Source organism: Artemia sp. Qi Xiang Cuo, unplaced genomic scaffold (genome assembly GCF_049724085.1).
Source record: "Artemia sp. Qi Xiang Cuo unplaced genomic scaffold, ASM4972408v1 HiC_scaffold_22, whole genome shotgun sequence".
In the NCBI taxonomy this organism is placed as follows: Eukaryota; Metazoa; Arthropoda; class Branchiopoda; order Anostraca; family Artemiidae; genus Artemia; species Artemia sp. Qi Xiang Cuo.
In genome coordinates, this window is record NW_028297431.1 from 5,841,429 (window position 1) to 5,858,406 (window position 16,978).

At 35.9% G+C, this 16,978-nt stretch overlaps 1 protein-coding gene across 1 annotated transcript in view; it reads left to right on the forward strand.

Annotated features, from left to right (window-relative positions):
- Positions 1 to 321: 321 nt before the first annotated feature.
- The window catches only part of LOC148939090 (fibroblast growth factor receptor 3-like), a 51,263-nt gene continuing 34,606 nt past the window's right edge, over positions 322 to 16,978 (forward strand). Inside the window, exons 1-3 of the mRNA XM_089107304.1 lie at positions 322 to 360; positions 7,776 to 7,969; positions 8,840 to 8,980. Of these exons, the coding sequence (XP_088963430.1) occupies positions 337 to 360; positions 7,776 to 7,969; positions 8,840 to 8,980 (359 nt within the window). The 5' untranslated portion in view covers positions 322 to 336. The remainder of the gene's footprint in view (positions 361 to 7,775; positions 7,970 to 8,839; positions 8,981 to 16,978) is intronic.

Here is a 16,978-nt window from a genome sequence, read left to right on the forward strand (position 1 = left end):
AAAAATTCTGAATGCAGTCTTGGTTCTTATGTTGTTATTCCTGTCAATATTCTCTATTTATGTATTACGGCGTCAATTTATGGAAATTAAGGGGTGTATGTGTAAAAATGTATTTTTCAAATTCTAAGGAGGCTTTTGTAACCCCTCTCTCCCCCGAAAAAAAAGATACCACTGTTTATATATTTATTTTATTTTTACAGACCAGCTTCAGGATATGAGCACGCCATCGGACAGCCATTTGTCATGGGTGGGGGCGTCGATTCCTACCTAGCCAATAAATATAAGCCTTTGTCAGCACGGGACTTAGTTTCTTTTGCAAATCAAGTGGCATGCGGCATGGAATACCTCTCTTTAGAAAAGGTATGCACATTCAATTAAAGAAGCTGAGAACCAATTAGCAAACTAAGGAATAATGACTCTTTACTAATCATGCCTATGTCATACAAACTAAATTAGTTACCCCAGTATTAAATAAAGCTAAATAATATTTGAAGAAGTGCTAATTTCTCGTTTCATGATGCACAAACACATATTTATTACAGACGTTTGACTCATAAGCGCCTTTATTTATAATAGTACTTACAGCTAGTTTTACTTTGGATACTGTTTAATCATAAATTTAGACATCCTAAGTATGCAGGAAAGAAATTAGAATGTTTTTTTTCCAGTTCGAGAAGGGGGGGGGGAGCCTGATACCTTGAGTCAACTATAGTTTTGAATATTTCTCAATATTATTTGTCTCTGTCAATATTGTCTTGGTTATTGGAATCTTTCAGGGGAAATTTCTCCTATCTCCCTTCCCCTGTGTGTAGATAGGGTTTTCAGGGACATAAATTTGGCATGAGAGGGCTAACATTGTTAAGTTTTGTCCCCGGGGGTGGAGATTTTGACTTATTTAGAAGTAACTTTCCCTTACTTTCTTTTGAATTTGCCGAGTAAAACAAAATCATGTTGTAAACTTCTGATAAAGAGAATCCGGGTTTGGCTGTTGATCGCCTGTAAACTTTTGATGAAGAGAATTCAGGTTGGGTTGTTTACCACCAAGTTTTATTCCAAATAGGGAATTTTATTGTTTTGTTTTAAGAAGTGGGGTTGTGGATTTTTTGATAATTTACAATGTTTGTATTTTAGATAGTGGGATTATTTGGGTTCAAGGGACCTTAGGAAGGATTATACATATGAATTTCTGAAGTTTGTTTTTACGCAGACATTCGTTACAATTCTCACAAAATTCTCTGACTTTCACATTTATTTTATTAAAAACGAAAATTCGACTAACTCGCTCTAATGTCTTCTCAGCTGACATAATGTCCACCAATAAGTGAATGATCATGTGATAGCTTTATTGCGGAATCTATTAGGATGCTTGGCAAGACAATTCTAGATGTTCTAGGGTACCCTTTTTCATTGCCAACGCCTCCTACCGGATAGCAATAAAGAACATCATCTTTCATAAATAAACTGTCAAAAATTCGAACAAACCACAACGGTAAGTCTCTCTCTCTTTTTGAACACATGACGTCATCTCTCTTCACACATGAAATATTCTCTTTGTCGCCCAAATTTGCATTACTTTCTCTGCAAATTTACATCTCTCTCACTAGGCGCGCTACCTGCAGGATTTCTGAGGCTCGGTGATGCACCACCTACCCCATTCCGCGCCAAGTCCAGGCCTGCCTGATCCAGGATCCCCTGAACTACAATCCTTCCAGGCTCCTCTTTATAGCCTGGAAGCTGGTCCCTCGGTCGACTTACGCCCGCCCATTCACCAGTCCCAGCACCACGTATCCCAACGTGAATGTCATTCAAAGAATTATCACCCCAATTCTTTGACTAAAGATACTCAATGACTCTCTTTAACTCAGGGTCTCTTCTCTGAATCCGAGCTAACTCCGGTAATTCTAATCCGAGATAATCTATTTCAATCCCAACACCAGGCGCTACGAACTCTGCCTCTTCTTCCGTAAACTCAAGAGGACGGTCCTCTTCGAGAATATCAGGGCGAGATAGCAAGTCAGCAGGATGATATTTGCCAGGAAGGCGAGACCAATGGAATAATTCATTGTCCAGAATTAAAGCAATACGATATAATTTTGATGACACATCCTTATAGCGTCGTAAATGTGTTAAAGCCTTGCAGTCAACCAGAAGGTGAGTCTCTCGACCCCAAATGTAATATTCGAAATGCTTCATCGCTTTTACCACCCCATAAAGCTCTCTGGGCATGTTATCCATTTTACCAAAATTCACAGATAAAATTTTCCTGAAAGTTGAAACCAATCGAAGCCTTCCCTCATCATTCATTTGCATTAACAAGGCACCACAAGCAACTGATCTTGTACCAACAGCAATATAAAATTTTCTGGAACAATCTGGAAACACAAGAAAAATCGATTCTAGATTGCTCAATTCTTCTTTAAATTTTAGGAAACTTTTATCCTGTTCTTGACCCCACTCAAACGGAACAACCTTTCTCGATAACTTATTTAACGAATAAATTAATTCTCCAAAACTTAAATAAAACATACGAATTCGTTCACCAAACCTATAAATCTGCGTAATTCACTGACATTTCTTGGCCTTGATATCCTGCGGATGCTATCAAGCTTATTTGCTAGCGGGCTGATCCCTTGGGAAGAAACAGAAAATCCATGAAGCTCAAAGTTCTCTACAAAGAACTTGCACTTCTTGATACCCAATTTTACATCACATTCTAAAAATCTCGCAAAAACTTTCTCCAAATCTTTAAGGTGCTCGAAATCATCACCCTTCGACGCAATAACCAGATCATCAATATAGATAGAGATAATCGAATGAAAAATTTTCAGATTGAAATAAGACAGAAGCCCACTCACAAAATGCTTTCGGTGACACATTACTGGCCTGTGGCAACTTCCGAAACGCATACTGAACGCCATCGGGTCCCCTAAATGAATAATACTTTTGACTTTCCTCAGACAATGGCACTATTGTAAAAGGCATGCTTCAAATCCAAAATACTGAAATTTCTCTTTGAGCTAAGTTGATTTAAAACGTCTTGAATTCTCCTGATAGGCCAAGCACTATCCTTTACTAATTTATTGATCTCACGGCAATCATAGGTGACACGAGTGTTCTACAGCGTCCATTCATGTTTTGGAGGGATTTTCCCTCCTGAACTCTTCGCAATGACAAACAAAGGGCAACAATACTGACTTCGACCTGGCTTGATTGTTCCAGCTTTCGTCATAGCATAAATATGATGCTGCAAGACCTCCTGCATTTTAATTGGAAGATTAATTGACTGAGGTTTCGGTGGGGGCTTACTCTTGTCAATGTCTACTTGAAATTCCATCAAATTATTTTCGCCAATATCATATGCATGAACTGAAAATATTATCTTATACCTCAAAAACAGACTTTCTAATTTTTGACGAATTTTTAGCTTTCTATTAATATGATTCAATTCAAATTTTGCCAGAAATTCAGCATTACTCCACGGTTCACTTGCAAAATTATCACTTCCTTCTCTGCCACAACTTCTACCCTTGTCATTCACAGTTTCTGGCTTGGAAGCAGAAATTTGATCATCAGACATTTCAACGAAATTCCCAAGTACCTCACGTCAATGTAATTTTAAGGGTTGCTCATTATTATTAAAAACAAAAACAAGGCCTCTATCATCTTTGACAGTTACTGCGGTACCATGCAAAAATTCATCAAATCGTTCAGCTGGCTCCGTAATGACAATTATCCCATCGGGTAAAGGCAAGCCTTAATTTGATCTAAAAATGACTTCCACCACCTTTACTGAAAAGGGGTCTATGACTGCTTTCCTTGGCATCACTATACTTCCTAAGAAACACGAGCTAATAATAGACCTATCATTTCCACACAAGAACAACATCGAACCTTAAGCCGGGTGCTACCAAAAATTCCCAGGAAACAGTTCGTGAGATAGCCTCTTCAAATACTGTTACATCCAGGAGAACTATAATTGAAGGAGGGATAGACTTTGAATCTTGACCTATCGGCTGAACCCTAGCCAAAGATTGCTCGACCTTGATTTTTGTCGTATCAAGTTTTTTATATATACAGACTCATCGAGTAAAGATTTATGAAAACCAGGATCCACAAAATCTTTGCATTCAAAATCAGTCAAAATTACTTTCTTCGTAATAGGATAATTAGTGTCACTTACTCCCACGTAACATAAATATTCACAATGAGGAGAATTTTCAAATACACCAGATACCAACTCCTCTTCTACTATCTTGCTTTCTAGTTTCCCTGATTCATACCTGTAGAGCCTGCTCCCTGAGCCCTGTCCTGATCCCTGTATTGGTTAGGACAATCATAGGCTTTGTGTTCCTTACTCCCACATACAAAACAGTAGGATCTATCTCTATACTGCACTTCCCTTGATTGTTTTGAACAAAACTTAGCCACATGTCCTCTTTTATTACAGTTATTGCAGATAATATTTGAGCAATCTGTCTTTAGATGACTTGTACTATGACATATGTAGCACTCTCTGGTAGCGGGAGTATTACTACCACTTCCCTGGGATATGTAACCAAATCCTTTGTTTCCACTATCTACACTATAACTTCTATCCTGACCTCTATCTCTAACTCTGTATCCCCTACCAAATGACCTACCTCTTATTCCCTGACCTCGTTTTACGTCTTGCCAGCCTCGACGAAGTTCCTCATCTTTCCCTGTCATTCTCATGCCAAACCCTACGGCAGCCGATAAAAATTCCTGTTTCTCTTCTAAAACTGCATTTTCTATGGATTCATAACGTTTTGCAACCTTATACGCTTCTTTCAAATTACCATACTCCTCCTCATGTTCTAATAAATACCTCTTTATATTCACTCTTGAGCCCTCAATAAAACAATGTAAAGCTATCCCTTCGGGAAAAACATGTAGAGTTCCAAATTCAAACCCGTAAGCTTTCGCTGCACTCTCAACTCTCATATGAAACTGATATACTATTTCATTAGCTGACTGCTTGAGCTCAGCTAATTCCTGTAATTTTTTCCAAGCGGTTTTTCCCGGCAAATACGCCTCGGTGAATTCTCTTTCTAATTCCTCTAGACTTTGAATATTCATAAAGTCCCTGTCCTCAAAAAAATTCAACAACGGTCCTATGACCCTCAACGGAATTGCATTGATCATTTGACTATCAGACCAATTGATCAACGCTTTCACCCTTTTCAATTGGCTGAAAAACGGCATAATAAACTTTGGATTATCTAAAACTGTAATATTTGCTAAGGGGTCCATAATAGGCCCAATCACACCCCGGATTTCACTGTAAACATGACCCTCATATTTCAATAATCCATTTATTGCACCCTGCCAGGAGTCCCTCCCTCATTATCGGGTTTTTGTTTGGCCAAAAGGTTTCCAACTTCCATTGAAAATTTTACAACTAGACCAGGCTCATAGTCTTCACTTTCAGAATCAAAATTTTCCGGGGCATTAATGCCTTTACTTTCAACTTCCCTCAATAATAAGAGAGCAATTGCTTTATTATACCCACTATCAGAAGGGTCAAGCGACTTTCAAGCTTTTTTGTGGTGTTTAGGAACCTTTTTTGTAGCATGAGAGTACTTTAGAGGGAGATGGCAAAACAGGATCTTATAATTTAGTGCCAAAATCAAAATTTGAATTTCAGCTTGTAAACATTTAACATTTGTTATAATTTTTACTTTTATGAAAAAAGAAATGAAATACTTGCACCAAATTTGACTTTATTATTGTGGAAGGATCGTGTCATTTTTTAATATATATTATACCTTTGCTTTTATTGTTTTGTTACTCTGCAAGCTCTTTGCTTTCCCTAAGTATTAGTATGGTTTGTTTAGAATTATAGCCAGGACTCATATTTTTTTTCTTTTATGATGGCTGAGGTAAGCTTATTATATTTGTGCTTTTTTTGGCCTTTATTTTCTGGTACGATATACACGACCGTATTTCCAAGTATTAAGTACTAGTATTAGGCAAATGTAGGGTTTCATTTAAGTGTTTTAAGATGGTCGCTTATCTAGGTTTATTTTATTTGTGCCTTTTTGTATTCATGGCCGTATGCTTAACTTTAAGATACACTTATCAATATATCTGTCTATCTATAGCTGAATGGTTAGCACGCTACACTTGAAATTCTTTGTCTGTGAGGACAAGGATTCGAGGTCTGGTGTCGCTGGTTATTTGGTTTGAAAAAAAGGGTCAGTGGCCTGACTCTGTAAGCTCAGCCAGGGTCGACCAAGCTCTAAATGAATACCTGGAAAAAATTGGGGAAGTTAAACAGGAAGGGTTTGCGAAAGCAAAGGTTGCCCCCTCCCCTATTACACCTCCTTGTCAACGGGCCATGAAATTGAGATCAGCACCTTTGGTAGGGACTGCTAAGTCTAATGCCATATTGTTTACGTTTTTTTGTCATTTAGGATTGGCCGACAGAAATAATTACCCTACCTAGCTCTCAGGGATGCTTTCTACCTAAACTGTTCGACAAGTTCACCTTCGCTCGCTAAATGGCAGACCTAATTCCATTAATGTTTCTTGTACCTGCATAGTTTAGAGTCAATGCATAAAGTGGATTTATATATTTTCATACCATAAAGTTTTATCTCTCTATGGACTTGATGGTAACATCGAATTCGAATTTCTAGTATTTGTACAAATTCGAAATACAAGCCAATGTTGAACTAATTAACTATGACTTAACTCCCGTAAAAATAAGAAAGGAAAATAAGCAAAATAGGGTTCATTTAAGTTTGATCGATTTCAACCTAGCATTTAAATCTAGTTAAGTAATAGTTCCACAATCTTCTTTTTTTTTTAACAAACATATGTTTCAGTGATCTTAAAAGAGTTAGCCGTCTTAGAACTTGGTGCAACAGAGGCAGGACCCGAATTCTTATTTGAAGGAGTTTCAGGTCAGTTTGGGAGGGAGGGGGCTTCCAATTTGGGGATATGGTTCGGAGTTTTTATGTTCAAAAAGACGAGCCCGCTGACATTTAATTTTTTGTTTAGGGATGGTGACAAATGCGCTTCCGTTATATATTAGCTTGCGGTTTTAGTTTAATTAATCTTTGGTGTCATAGCTGAAATCCATGTGTTTAAACATACCTACAAACACGTATTAGGACTGCTAATTCTCAAAAATGTAGAAATGGGAGATGGGGGCAAGAATTTTTTGCTTCTAAAATAAATTGAGTCACAAAAGGTATTTTTTTCAGAATCTGGGAGTGGGGGGGGGGGTTGTATTTTTTCAATGGAAATACCACCTGGCTTTTTTAAAAATTCATAAGGGGTAATTGTCCCCTGCTTCCATCCCTCAATTGGTGCCTTTGTCACGAATGAGTTGTGTTAATTGATTGATTGTGCGCTCAAGGCAGAAACGTAGTTTGGGTTTTCAGCGCCTGGGGACAATGTCAGTTTTTTTCCCCTCCTACCATCTCTAGCACAATATAAGTAAACAAAATCTGGTTTATTTTAGGCTATAAACAACCCAGTTTGGTACCCCCTTAGAGGCTGTGCCTACAGACAGACCATCCTCCCTTTCCCTTTCTAGCTAACCCAGTGTCTGAAGGCCTTTATGAACAATATTGAAAAATTACGGTCTAAAGCATACTTTTCATCCCTTCCTATTCCCTCATCCCAAGAATCCTTAGTAGCCCTTGCCTCCAAGCTCCGACCTATGTTTGGGAACTACGGCATAAGCTTGTTATTCGAAGGCCATTAAAATTACAAAAGCCTCAGTATAACAAGATTGTTTGTTTTAGTGCATACATCGAGACTTAGCTGCGAGAAACGTACTGGTCTCTGAAGATTATGTTATAAAAGTTGCTGATTTTGGATTAGCGCGTGATATCCACTACCATGATTACTATAGAAAGACTACAGATGGTAGGCTGCCTGTGAAGTGGATGGCGCCCGAAGCACTTTTCAAAAGAGTTTATACTTCACAATCTGACGTGTAAGCTGTTTTTAATTTTAACTGTTTATGGTGCAATTGATTTTTGGTTTGTGTGTGTTCTTTTCTGAGTGCTTATTTCTTGATGATTTCAACTCAAACGGAGTTAATCAGGGTTTTTTGTTTCGTATAACTAGTATTTTTTATGCAACTATTAACTGCAGAAATATAAGAAACGTAAAACATCAAAAATACAAACCTTCTATTCCTTTATTTTACTAGATTTTCTTAAAAATGGAAGAATATTTATTTTCTGCACTAATGACTACTTTTTATATCATAGAAGACAAATTAATTAAATTAATAAAAAAAAATAGTAATAATTTTACCAATGCCGAAACAAAAGAGCCTATCTGACAATTTTTCATTAACAATTTTTTATAATGACCAGCTAGCTTTGGTACGACAATTTATGCATGTTCATTGGTAATTTACATTCAAAAGCGGAGGCAAAAAAATAGAAGATTAATAGACTCCTACACAGATAGCTGTATTTACTAAGTATATAAAAGAAATATCTAAAACCATCATTTTCTTTATTTCGTATGAATCCAAATTACCACTTGAATTCCCGCTTGTGATTTATAATTAGTAGCAGCTTTGAAGTTTTAATTATATTACTAATTACCTAGTAATGAATTTATATTATAATTCTTCCTATTTAATTATACATAAACAAAAAGGGATATATTACTATTAAAATGATCATCATTTGCTTTGCTATTCTGCTAAGGTATTATATGGCTTTTCCAAACAGTGATTGAACTAATTGTATATTTTTAAGGGTAAATGTCACATGCTTACGGGCGGTTGTCTGTTCTAACGCATGTCTTATCTAATTGCTGAACACTTATTCTTTTTTTCTTATTGTAGGTGGTCATTTGGAGTACTTATGTGGGAAATCATGGCGCTAGGTGGCACTCCGTATCCAACAATTCCAAATATGGAAAGGTTATTTCAACTGCTTAGAGAGGGACATAGAATGGAGAAGCCAACTGGCTGCTCGCATGAATTGTAAGCTTTGCTTATTTTTCTGCTCACCAGGTCCATCCATGACGCATGTAATTAAAATTGTCGTAATTTTATAACAATAGAAAGAAAACGAGGTTTCAAAGTTTCATCAAAATAGCAAAAAAGTACTATTTGAATTTAATCTAGATGATATTTATATATTGCTTTTTTTGGGGAGGGAGGATTCACAAAGTCGTGGCTCAAGCCATATAGGCCCATTGACACCACACCAAAAACAAAACAAATAATAATGTAATACCAATGGTTGCTTGGCTATTAGTTTCTCCTCGGGCGTGGTGTTATTATATAGGATATGCCCTTTTTTATCGTTTATAGAAGAGACTCTCTTTGTAGTGTCGAGTTGTCCACCATATTCCCCTCCCCTCCCCCACTATACCGAGAACCACACCCGTCAGCTTCAGGCCAGCTTAGACAGGTAAAATTGGTCCAGCTTAGGCAGGAAAAAGTCGTAAAAGAGACGGGAGAGTCAATCAACCTTTTGCCAGCCATCAATGGCAAGTGGCGCTAGCTCCTCAGAACTAGTAAGGGCAAGAGAACTTCTTTTTCCCCCTTTGGGCTGCTCCTCAAGCATCAGGTCTTGCACCACGGTTGGCAGAAATGAAAAAAAAATTATCAAGTATTTGTAAAATTTGGCAAAAAAGGCATAAATGGCGTGGATTTAAAGGATTCATGTAGAGTGAATCCGTCAATTAGTTTTACTATTTGCTTGCTTGAGGAAAGAGAGAGTAGGGTGCTCTTGTTTATGCTGGGATGAATTTTAAAAAACATAGATTCCTACAGTATTTTGGAACGTCGACGCTGTACCAGTCTCAGATAGTTCTTCCTGCAATTTAGTTCCATACAGACTGACCCACTAAGTTTGAACGCTTTCCTTTCTCTTCCCTCAGAAATTCTTGAACTTCATAACACATCCAGAGAGGGGATCACTGTATCTCGACTCCCTCTCTATCCCTGAAAAGTGAAAAAATTGTGATAAGAGGGTTTTACGCAATTTCATCATGTCGTTGCCAAAATAAAATAATGTGTTGTAGACCCCCCTTGAAATATTTAAACTGATATGGTTTTTCAATATGTTCGTCCATTTTTCCTTCGTCAATAAAATTCCTGCAGATGTGTCTGATTCTAGACCTCACCCCTTCCCAGTCTCGAATTTTGGCACTGCTTTACGTTGTGATCTTTAATGAGCTTATAAGCTTTTGATTAGACTAGACAAAACAAAATAGTTCTTACGTAATTTAATTTTCGTTCTGCTAAAAGTTAAGCTCTCTGGAGATATTCGGTTAATCATATTAATATTGCAAAGAATAAAAAATGTAATCTATCCTATTTAATTGCCTGTAACCTCAAGGTTAACAACAAACTGAAGAATGGTGCCACGAATTGCCTTTTCTCTTTTCAATGTTTCGTGACAAATGTAAATTTTTGTTACTTAAACGCGAAATTAGAGAATTACTTCATTACTATTTTTATGTGAGATAATTAACTTTTGAAAAAGACAAATTAAGATTCGTTTTAACACTCTTTTCAGTAAAATTTGGACGCCATTTTGAACACGGTGAAATTTTATTTTAACCTTTTGAGCTTTTAATGAAGTCTATTTTTTAGTTTTTAGTGCTTTTAAGAGATATGGAATAACTAAGTCGTTGATCTTTTTAATTTAAGAAAAATTGTTGGAACTATAAAGGCCATAAAGTTTTTTTTTTTCTAGTAAAATAGGACGAAATTATTTTGTAACTGTTTACAACTGTTTTTTTTTTTTTTTACTTTTTGTTATTTTGTTTGAATAGTGTACGGAGTATACTTTTAAATTCTTAAAAATATATAAAAAATTAATTAAAATCTTCTGGCTCACTTTGAACTTTTGGTTACCTATTCCAGATCATTATTTATTTATAATTACTGCTAACAAGTAGCTGTGAGTAAAGCCACCTTCTTTAATTCTCTCTCTCACTCTTCCTTTCTATCTCTCTCCTCTCCCCTCTCTCTCTTTTCTATCGCCCTCTTTCTCTCCTCTACCCCCGTTCTCCTCTCTACCCCCTTTTCTCCTCTCTTTCTTTCTCTCCTCTCCCCCTTTCTCTCCTCTCTCTCCCTCTCCTCTCCTCTCCCCTTTCTCTTCTCTCCCCCTTTCTCTCTGTCTGAAAAAAAAACCTAGCGTAATTGACTATCTATTGTTTGTCTTGGGGCTAGTGAAGCAAACGGTTGGCATTGAGGTACTACGAATTACTGAGTGAGATCATTTTCCAATGGAGTGTAAACTATGGCTTATAATGGAAATTTCAAGAAAAATGATGTAGGTAATTTTGAAGACCACACTGCCTTTACATGCCAATAAATAAAAGTTCGAATAGACGTAAATCCTTTTATTAGACAGTGACAATAACAATCACAAAATGTACTTGATTTATCGGTCAAATGTACAGTGACCGTCATCAGCCGAGTTTTTCTACTGATGACAGTCACTGTACATGTGAGTAGGAGGGACCCAATAGATACAGAACGTACATAATTTATTCATGGTTCTGTTTGTTGACTCCCGGACTAAGTTTACAACATTGCTGGATAAGAAAGGTACTATTTGGTACTTTAAAAGTACCTTTTTCAAGGTCAATGAGAGAACTTGGAAATACTGCGGAGAAAATGCACATGCGCTCTTGTAAGAAATGTCCTTCTAATTTTAGAATTAATATCAAGTTGCTATGAATCCGGGTTAAGGCAATGTCCTTTCAGGGTATGTTGAACCAATATATTCTCTGAGGCCAACCTGACTCTTATACATGATAATGGTAATAAGCTTACCTAAGCTATGGATGTCAGGTATTGTGTTATCTTGGAACGATAATTTCGACAGGACCTGTGCCTGTCAACATCAGGTTCAAATTCAAGACTCTCTTCAAAATTCAAAATTCAAGAGTCTTGGGGCTAAGGGCAAAGGAAGAAAGCAAGAAAAGATCAATTCTAAGGAATTGCAATTTTTTTAGTTTCATTCCGTGACCATTGTACTCAGTTGACCAGTTCACTCTTAATTTGGAATCAAACTTCTCGTATTATGAATTTTTGGTTCCCTAATAATATTGGAATCCTTTTGCATAATTAACTAAATTAACTTGTCCGTCAATTCCCCAAACAAAAATGCATTTTAGTCATTTACTTTTTTTTCTCAGAGGTTTAAATAAATGTACATATATATGCAAATATTTTTTTCTTTTTCTGCTTATTATTTACGCGGTACACAATTCAAAATTAACAACAAATTCCTTAATAACGAAGGCCTTATTTTCAAAAACACAAACTGCCGAGTTTTCACAACGTTCTCTCGTAGCCGGTTTGGCTACTGAACAATAAATAATCATGAAATAATTTTAAGTTGCCTGGAATCATCACTCTAGGCAAAACTTATCAAAATAGATGGTTAAGAACGCGCTTTTTGGTTTAGCCTAAAATGGTTATTCGGAGCATACTTTATTCTATACAGAACGTCATCAATTGAAACTAACTTTTAATAACAAGAATAAACCACCAAGAGACTTTATCATATACCATATTCTTTTCTCAATATCTATATCATCAAAATTAAAAATGCGGTAGACACTATGCACACCGCGGATTGGCCAATCCTTCTGGTTCCCTGGTTCACACCAGGAATGTATGGTCAGTATCCACTTATGACCTAGCGGGCTTATCATATATGGAGCTCCTCTTTTGAGCACGGTTGTCTTTTGACACATCCGGCTCTTTCAATAAATCAATATTAAGTCTCGTCTCGGGATCCCGTAATTGTCCGTGGTTTAATTTCTCAGCTTGCAGACCTAAGTAATCTACATTAGGATTACTAATTAAAAATTGCCCGCTGCTAAAATTTCTAGTTCGTTAAGAACCGGATATAAGGTCTGACTGCTGTCTATTATCTCTCGACTTGGCCTTGATAAAATATTAAGTATCATCTTAATCTCAGGAATATGTTTCATGCGTATATAAAGGATTATCCACAATAAGTAATGATATCGGGTACATCTTTCTAGAGAGACCCTGATCTTTACATAAATATTTAAATTTTTAGCATCCGCATAAATATTTCACAATCTTCTCTATATAATACTGAATCTGAGAGCTCTTCAGAGTTTTTACAATCTACACTTTTAAATGCTCTAGGGTCAACTGGTGTACCAGAAATCACTAACATCCCTATATGCTAATCCATCATTAACCTGCTTAATCCTTAGCCTTGGTTCCAAATTCTAACTTCCTTTCACGAAAGTGAACGGGACTTGCTAGTCTTTCCATATTTTTGAACCCTAGGATTACGGTGAAAGGCAATTGTCAACTACCAAAAATCCCCGAAAAGACTAAGTGTCTTATTTAAGAATCTATCCCTTTGAAACACTTGTGTATTATCTGCGCAATTCTTTTTTTTGCGCATCAATCTTTTGATATTCTCATTGAATTTTTATTCAAAGACCTATTATTTAAATAAATCAATACCTGAAAGGAGGCATGCACTCCCCGGAACATTTTTAACTAAAGAAGAGTAGCTCTCAAATTCTGCATTAATACGCATAAAAAAATCCTACGACCGGCTCATTATTTTCATGTCTAACTTGCATAATATGTTAAATGTTTTCGGTCGGTGAAATTTTATTAATAAAAGCAGAGCACAGGGATTCTTATAGCCCAGAAAAATGTGTAGCGGTCACATATTTTTTTAAATACAAGCTATACGGTTCATCAGATATTAAGGAAGCGTACCTCTCAATCATAACTGATATCTTCTAATCCCATTAATCTACAAACTCTCCGAAGATATTTAACCCAACTAGACATTTGTTGTGGTTTAATGAACTTTTTTTTTATAATGGACAATGGATAATACTATAAGCTACATGTTGGAATACTGGAGCTGGCGTAGCTCCTGTATTAACATTAGAAGCTTGCCCAAGGGCTGAGGCTTCCGGTTTATCACTTTCCCGAGGTAGGGACATTACTTAAGGAGAAATTAATTATGGCTTACCAAACTTAAGCAACCAACTAATCCTGTTTGAGTGAACTGGAACTGAGGAAAAGGCAACTATCTATTCTCATACTCCACCAACCAACAATTCCTTTATGAGGGTACCAAATTGAGCAATATCCAAATATTATTTGACTGTTTTTATTATTGCGGTTAGTCTTATTTTTATAAATTTAAAAAAAGCATAAACGTACAGGCAAGCAGTGAAGACGAAGAAAAATTAAAGGGATTCAATTAATTATGTTAATTTAAGTATTATAAAAAATTACAAAAAGGATTTATAATCAAGATTCTGCTCTCTCAAAATTAAGCGTAGCGTTAAAAAGAGGCGCTTTTAATGCAATAGAATCGCATCGCGTTTTCGCTGCCACCATTTTATAAAGGGGGGGAGGGTCTTCTCATGGTGATTCCTCCATGCCCAAACACAGCCAAGAGACCCGCGTACCCCTAAAAAATCCTCAATAGACGAAATGAACCAAGCGAGAGAGATATCTTGACAAAATCCTAATCATTGTGATAAAATATACAAGACAACACAGGTATAAGAAAAACTAAGATTTTATTATTAAAGAAGAGAACTTTTTAGTTAAAGACCCCCCCTTACAAAAGGATCCCTCCGCTGCCACCATTTTGTAAAAGGGGGGGAGGGACTTGACAGGGCGATTAAACTATGACCAAACAAAGCCTATAGACCCAAGAACCCCTAAAAAATCCACAATGTACGAACTGAACACAGTGAGAGACATATCTTTCTAAAATAATGCTCATTTTTATAAAATATAAAAGACAACACAGGCATAAGAAAAACTAGATTGTATTATTAAAGAAGAGAAATTTTTATTTAATAGTTATTTCATAATAAATCAAAAATTCAATAATTATTATTCCCAATCAAAGATCGATTCTTGTTCATATAATTTCTAGAAGTAAAATTTATTATTATTAAAGGAAAGCAAGCATTATAACTAATATATTAAGACTAATATGTTCCTGCTTATAAGATTTTAATAATAATATTAAAGAATGGGATATTCACTCATTTACTAGGATTTTAACATAATAAAATTAAGAAAGAGCAAGGAACACATTAGACTTACATTCTAAATGCATACGAGAAGCTTGAGCAAAGCCAAAAACCCAACTGACTTCTCTCGTCAGTGTCACGCTATAAAAAGATATGTTCCCCCTCTTTTTGTCAAACAAACGTAGCTAAATTCCATCCTTCTAAGAAAGGGTTTGTATTGCAAAATAAGGAATTTATGTACAAAGATAAATTCATAGGGTTCAACATACCCTGAAAAGACATTGTCTAAGCCGGATTCATAGCAACTTGATATTAATTCTAAAATTAGAAGGACATTTCTTAAAAATCCGACCATATAATATAAGCTTGCGTAAAAGTTTTTAAAGATTTTATTATGCTGATATCTTCGAATAACTAGAAAACTATTATAGTCGTCCCACTCAATTGCGCTGGCCTTTACAAGGATAAATCATGAGACAAGAAAACACAGAAACACACAATTAAAAACATAATTAGTATAGAGTAATAGAAAATCAATTGAATTTTAGGCTGCAACGCTATTGAGGCTTATTTAGGGGTTCTCGGGTCTCAAGGCTGAGTTTGGGCATAGAGTCATCACCATGAGAAGACCCCCCCCCTTACAAAATGATCCCTCCGCTGCCGCCATTTTGTAAAAGGGGGGGGTCTTCTCAGGGTGATGACTCCATGCCCAAACTCAGCCATGAGACCCGAGTAACCCTAAATAAGCCTCAATAGACGAAATGAACCAAGTGAGAGAGATATCTTGACAAAATCCTAATCATCGTGATAAAATATACAAGGCAACACAGGCATAAGAAAAACTAAGATTTTATTATTAAAGAAGAGAATTTTTTAGTTAATAGCTATTTCATTATAAATCAAAATTCAATAATTATTATTCACAATCAAAGATCAATTCTTGTTCATATAATTGCTAGAAATAAAATTTATTATTATTATTAAAGGAAAGCAAGCATTATAACTAATATATTAAGACTAATATGTTCCTGTTTAAAAGAATCTAATAAAAATATTAAAGAAAGGGATATATACCCATTTACTAGGATTTTAACATAATAGAATTAAGAAAGAGCAAGGAACACATTAGACTTACATTCTAAATACAGACGAGAAGCTTGCTCAAAGCCATAAACCCAAATGACTTCTATCGTCTCCGGCACACTATAGAAAGATATGTTCCCCCTATTTTTGTCAAACAAACGTAGCTAAATTCCATCCTTCTAAGAAAGGGTTTGTATTGCAAAATAAGAAATATGTGTACAAAGATAAATTCATAGGGTTCAACATACCCTGAAAGGACATTGCCTTAACCCGGATTCATAGCAACTTGATATTAATTCTAAAATTAGAAGGACATTTCTTACACTCTGAATACTAAAGGTACAATGTTATTGATCTACGAAAATCAGACTAGATTTCAGGGAAATTGATTACATAATAAACAGGGAATTTTAAGTGTATTGATCGAATAAGGGGACTTGCTCTATTGAATTGAATTGATTTTGAATTGAATTTTGGGCAATAGGTTGCATCAATACTGGGCTGGCAATGCGTTTTGAACAGGGAAATTTTCAGACATATCTTCAAAAAAGTAGTGAGAACTTCTCCAATGCGTGTCGAACAGGGAATTTTCAGACATATCTTCAAAAACGTAGTGAGAAGTGGTTCTTTATCTGGGTCTCACTACAATTTTTGAAGATATATCTTCAAAAAATTATCCGTTGATTTTGAATTGATTTTGGGCAATAGGTGCATCAATACTGGGCTGGCAATGCGTATTGAACAGGGAAATTTTCAGACATAACTTCAAAAAAGTAATGAGAACTTCTCCAATGCGTGTCGAACAGGGAATTTTCAGACATATCTTCAAAAACGTAGTGAGAACTGGTTCTTTATCTGGTTCTCACTA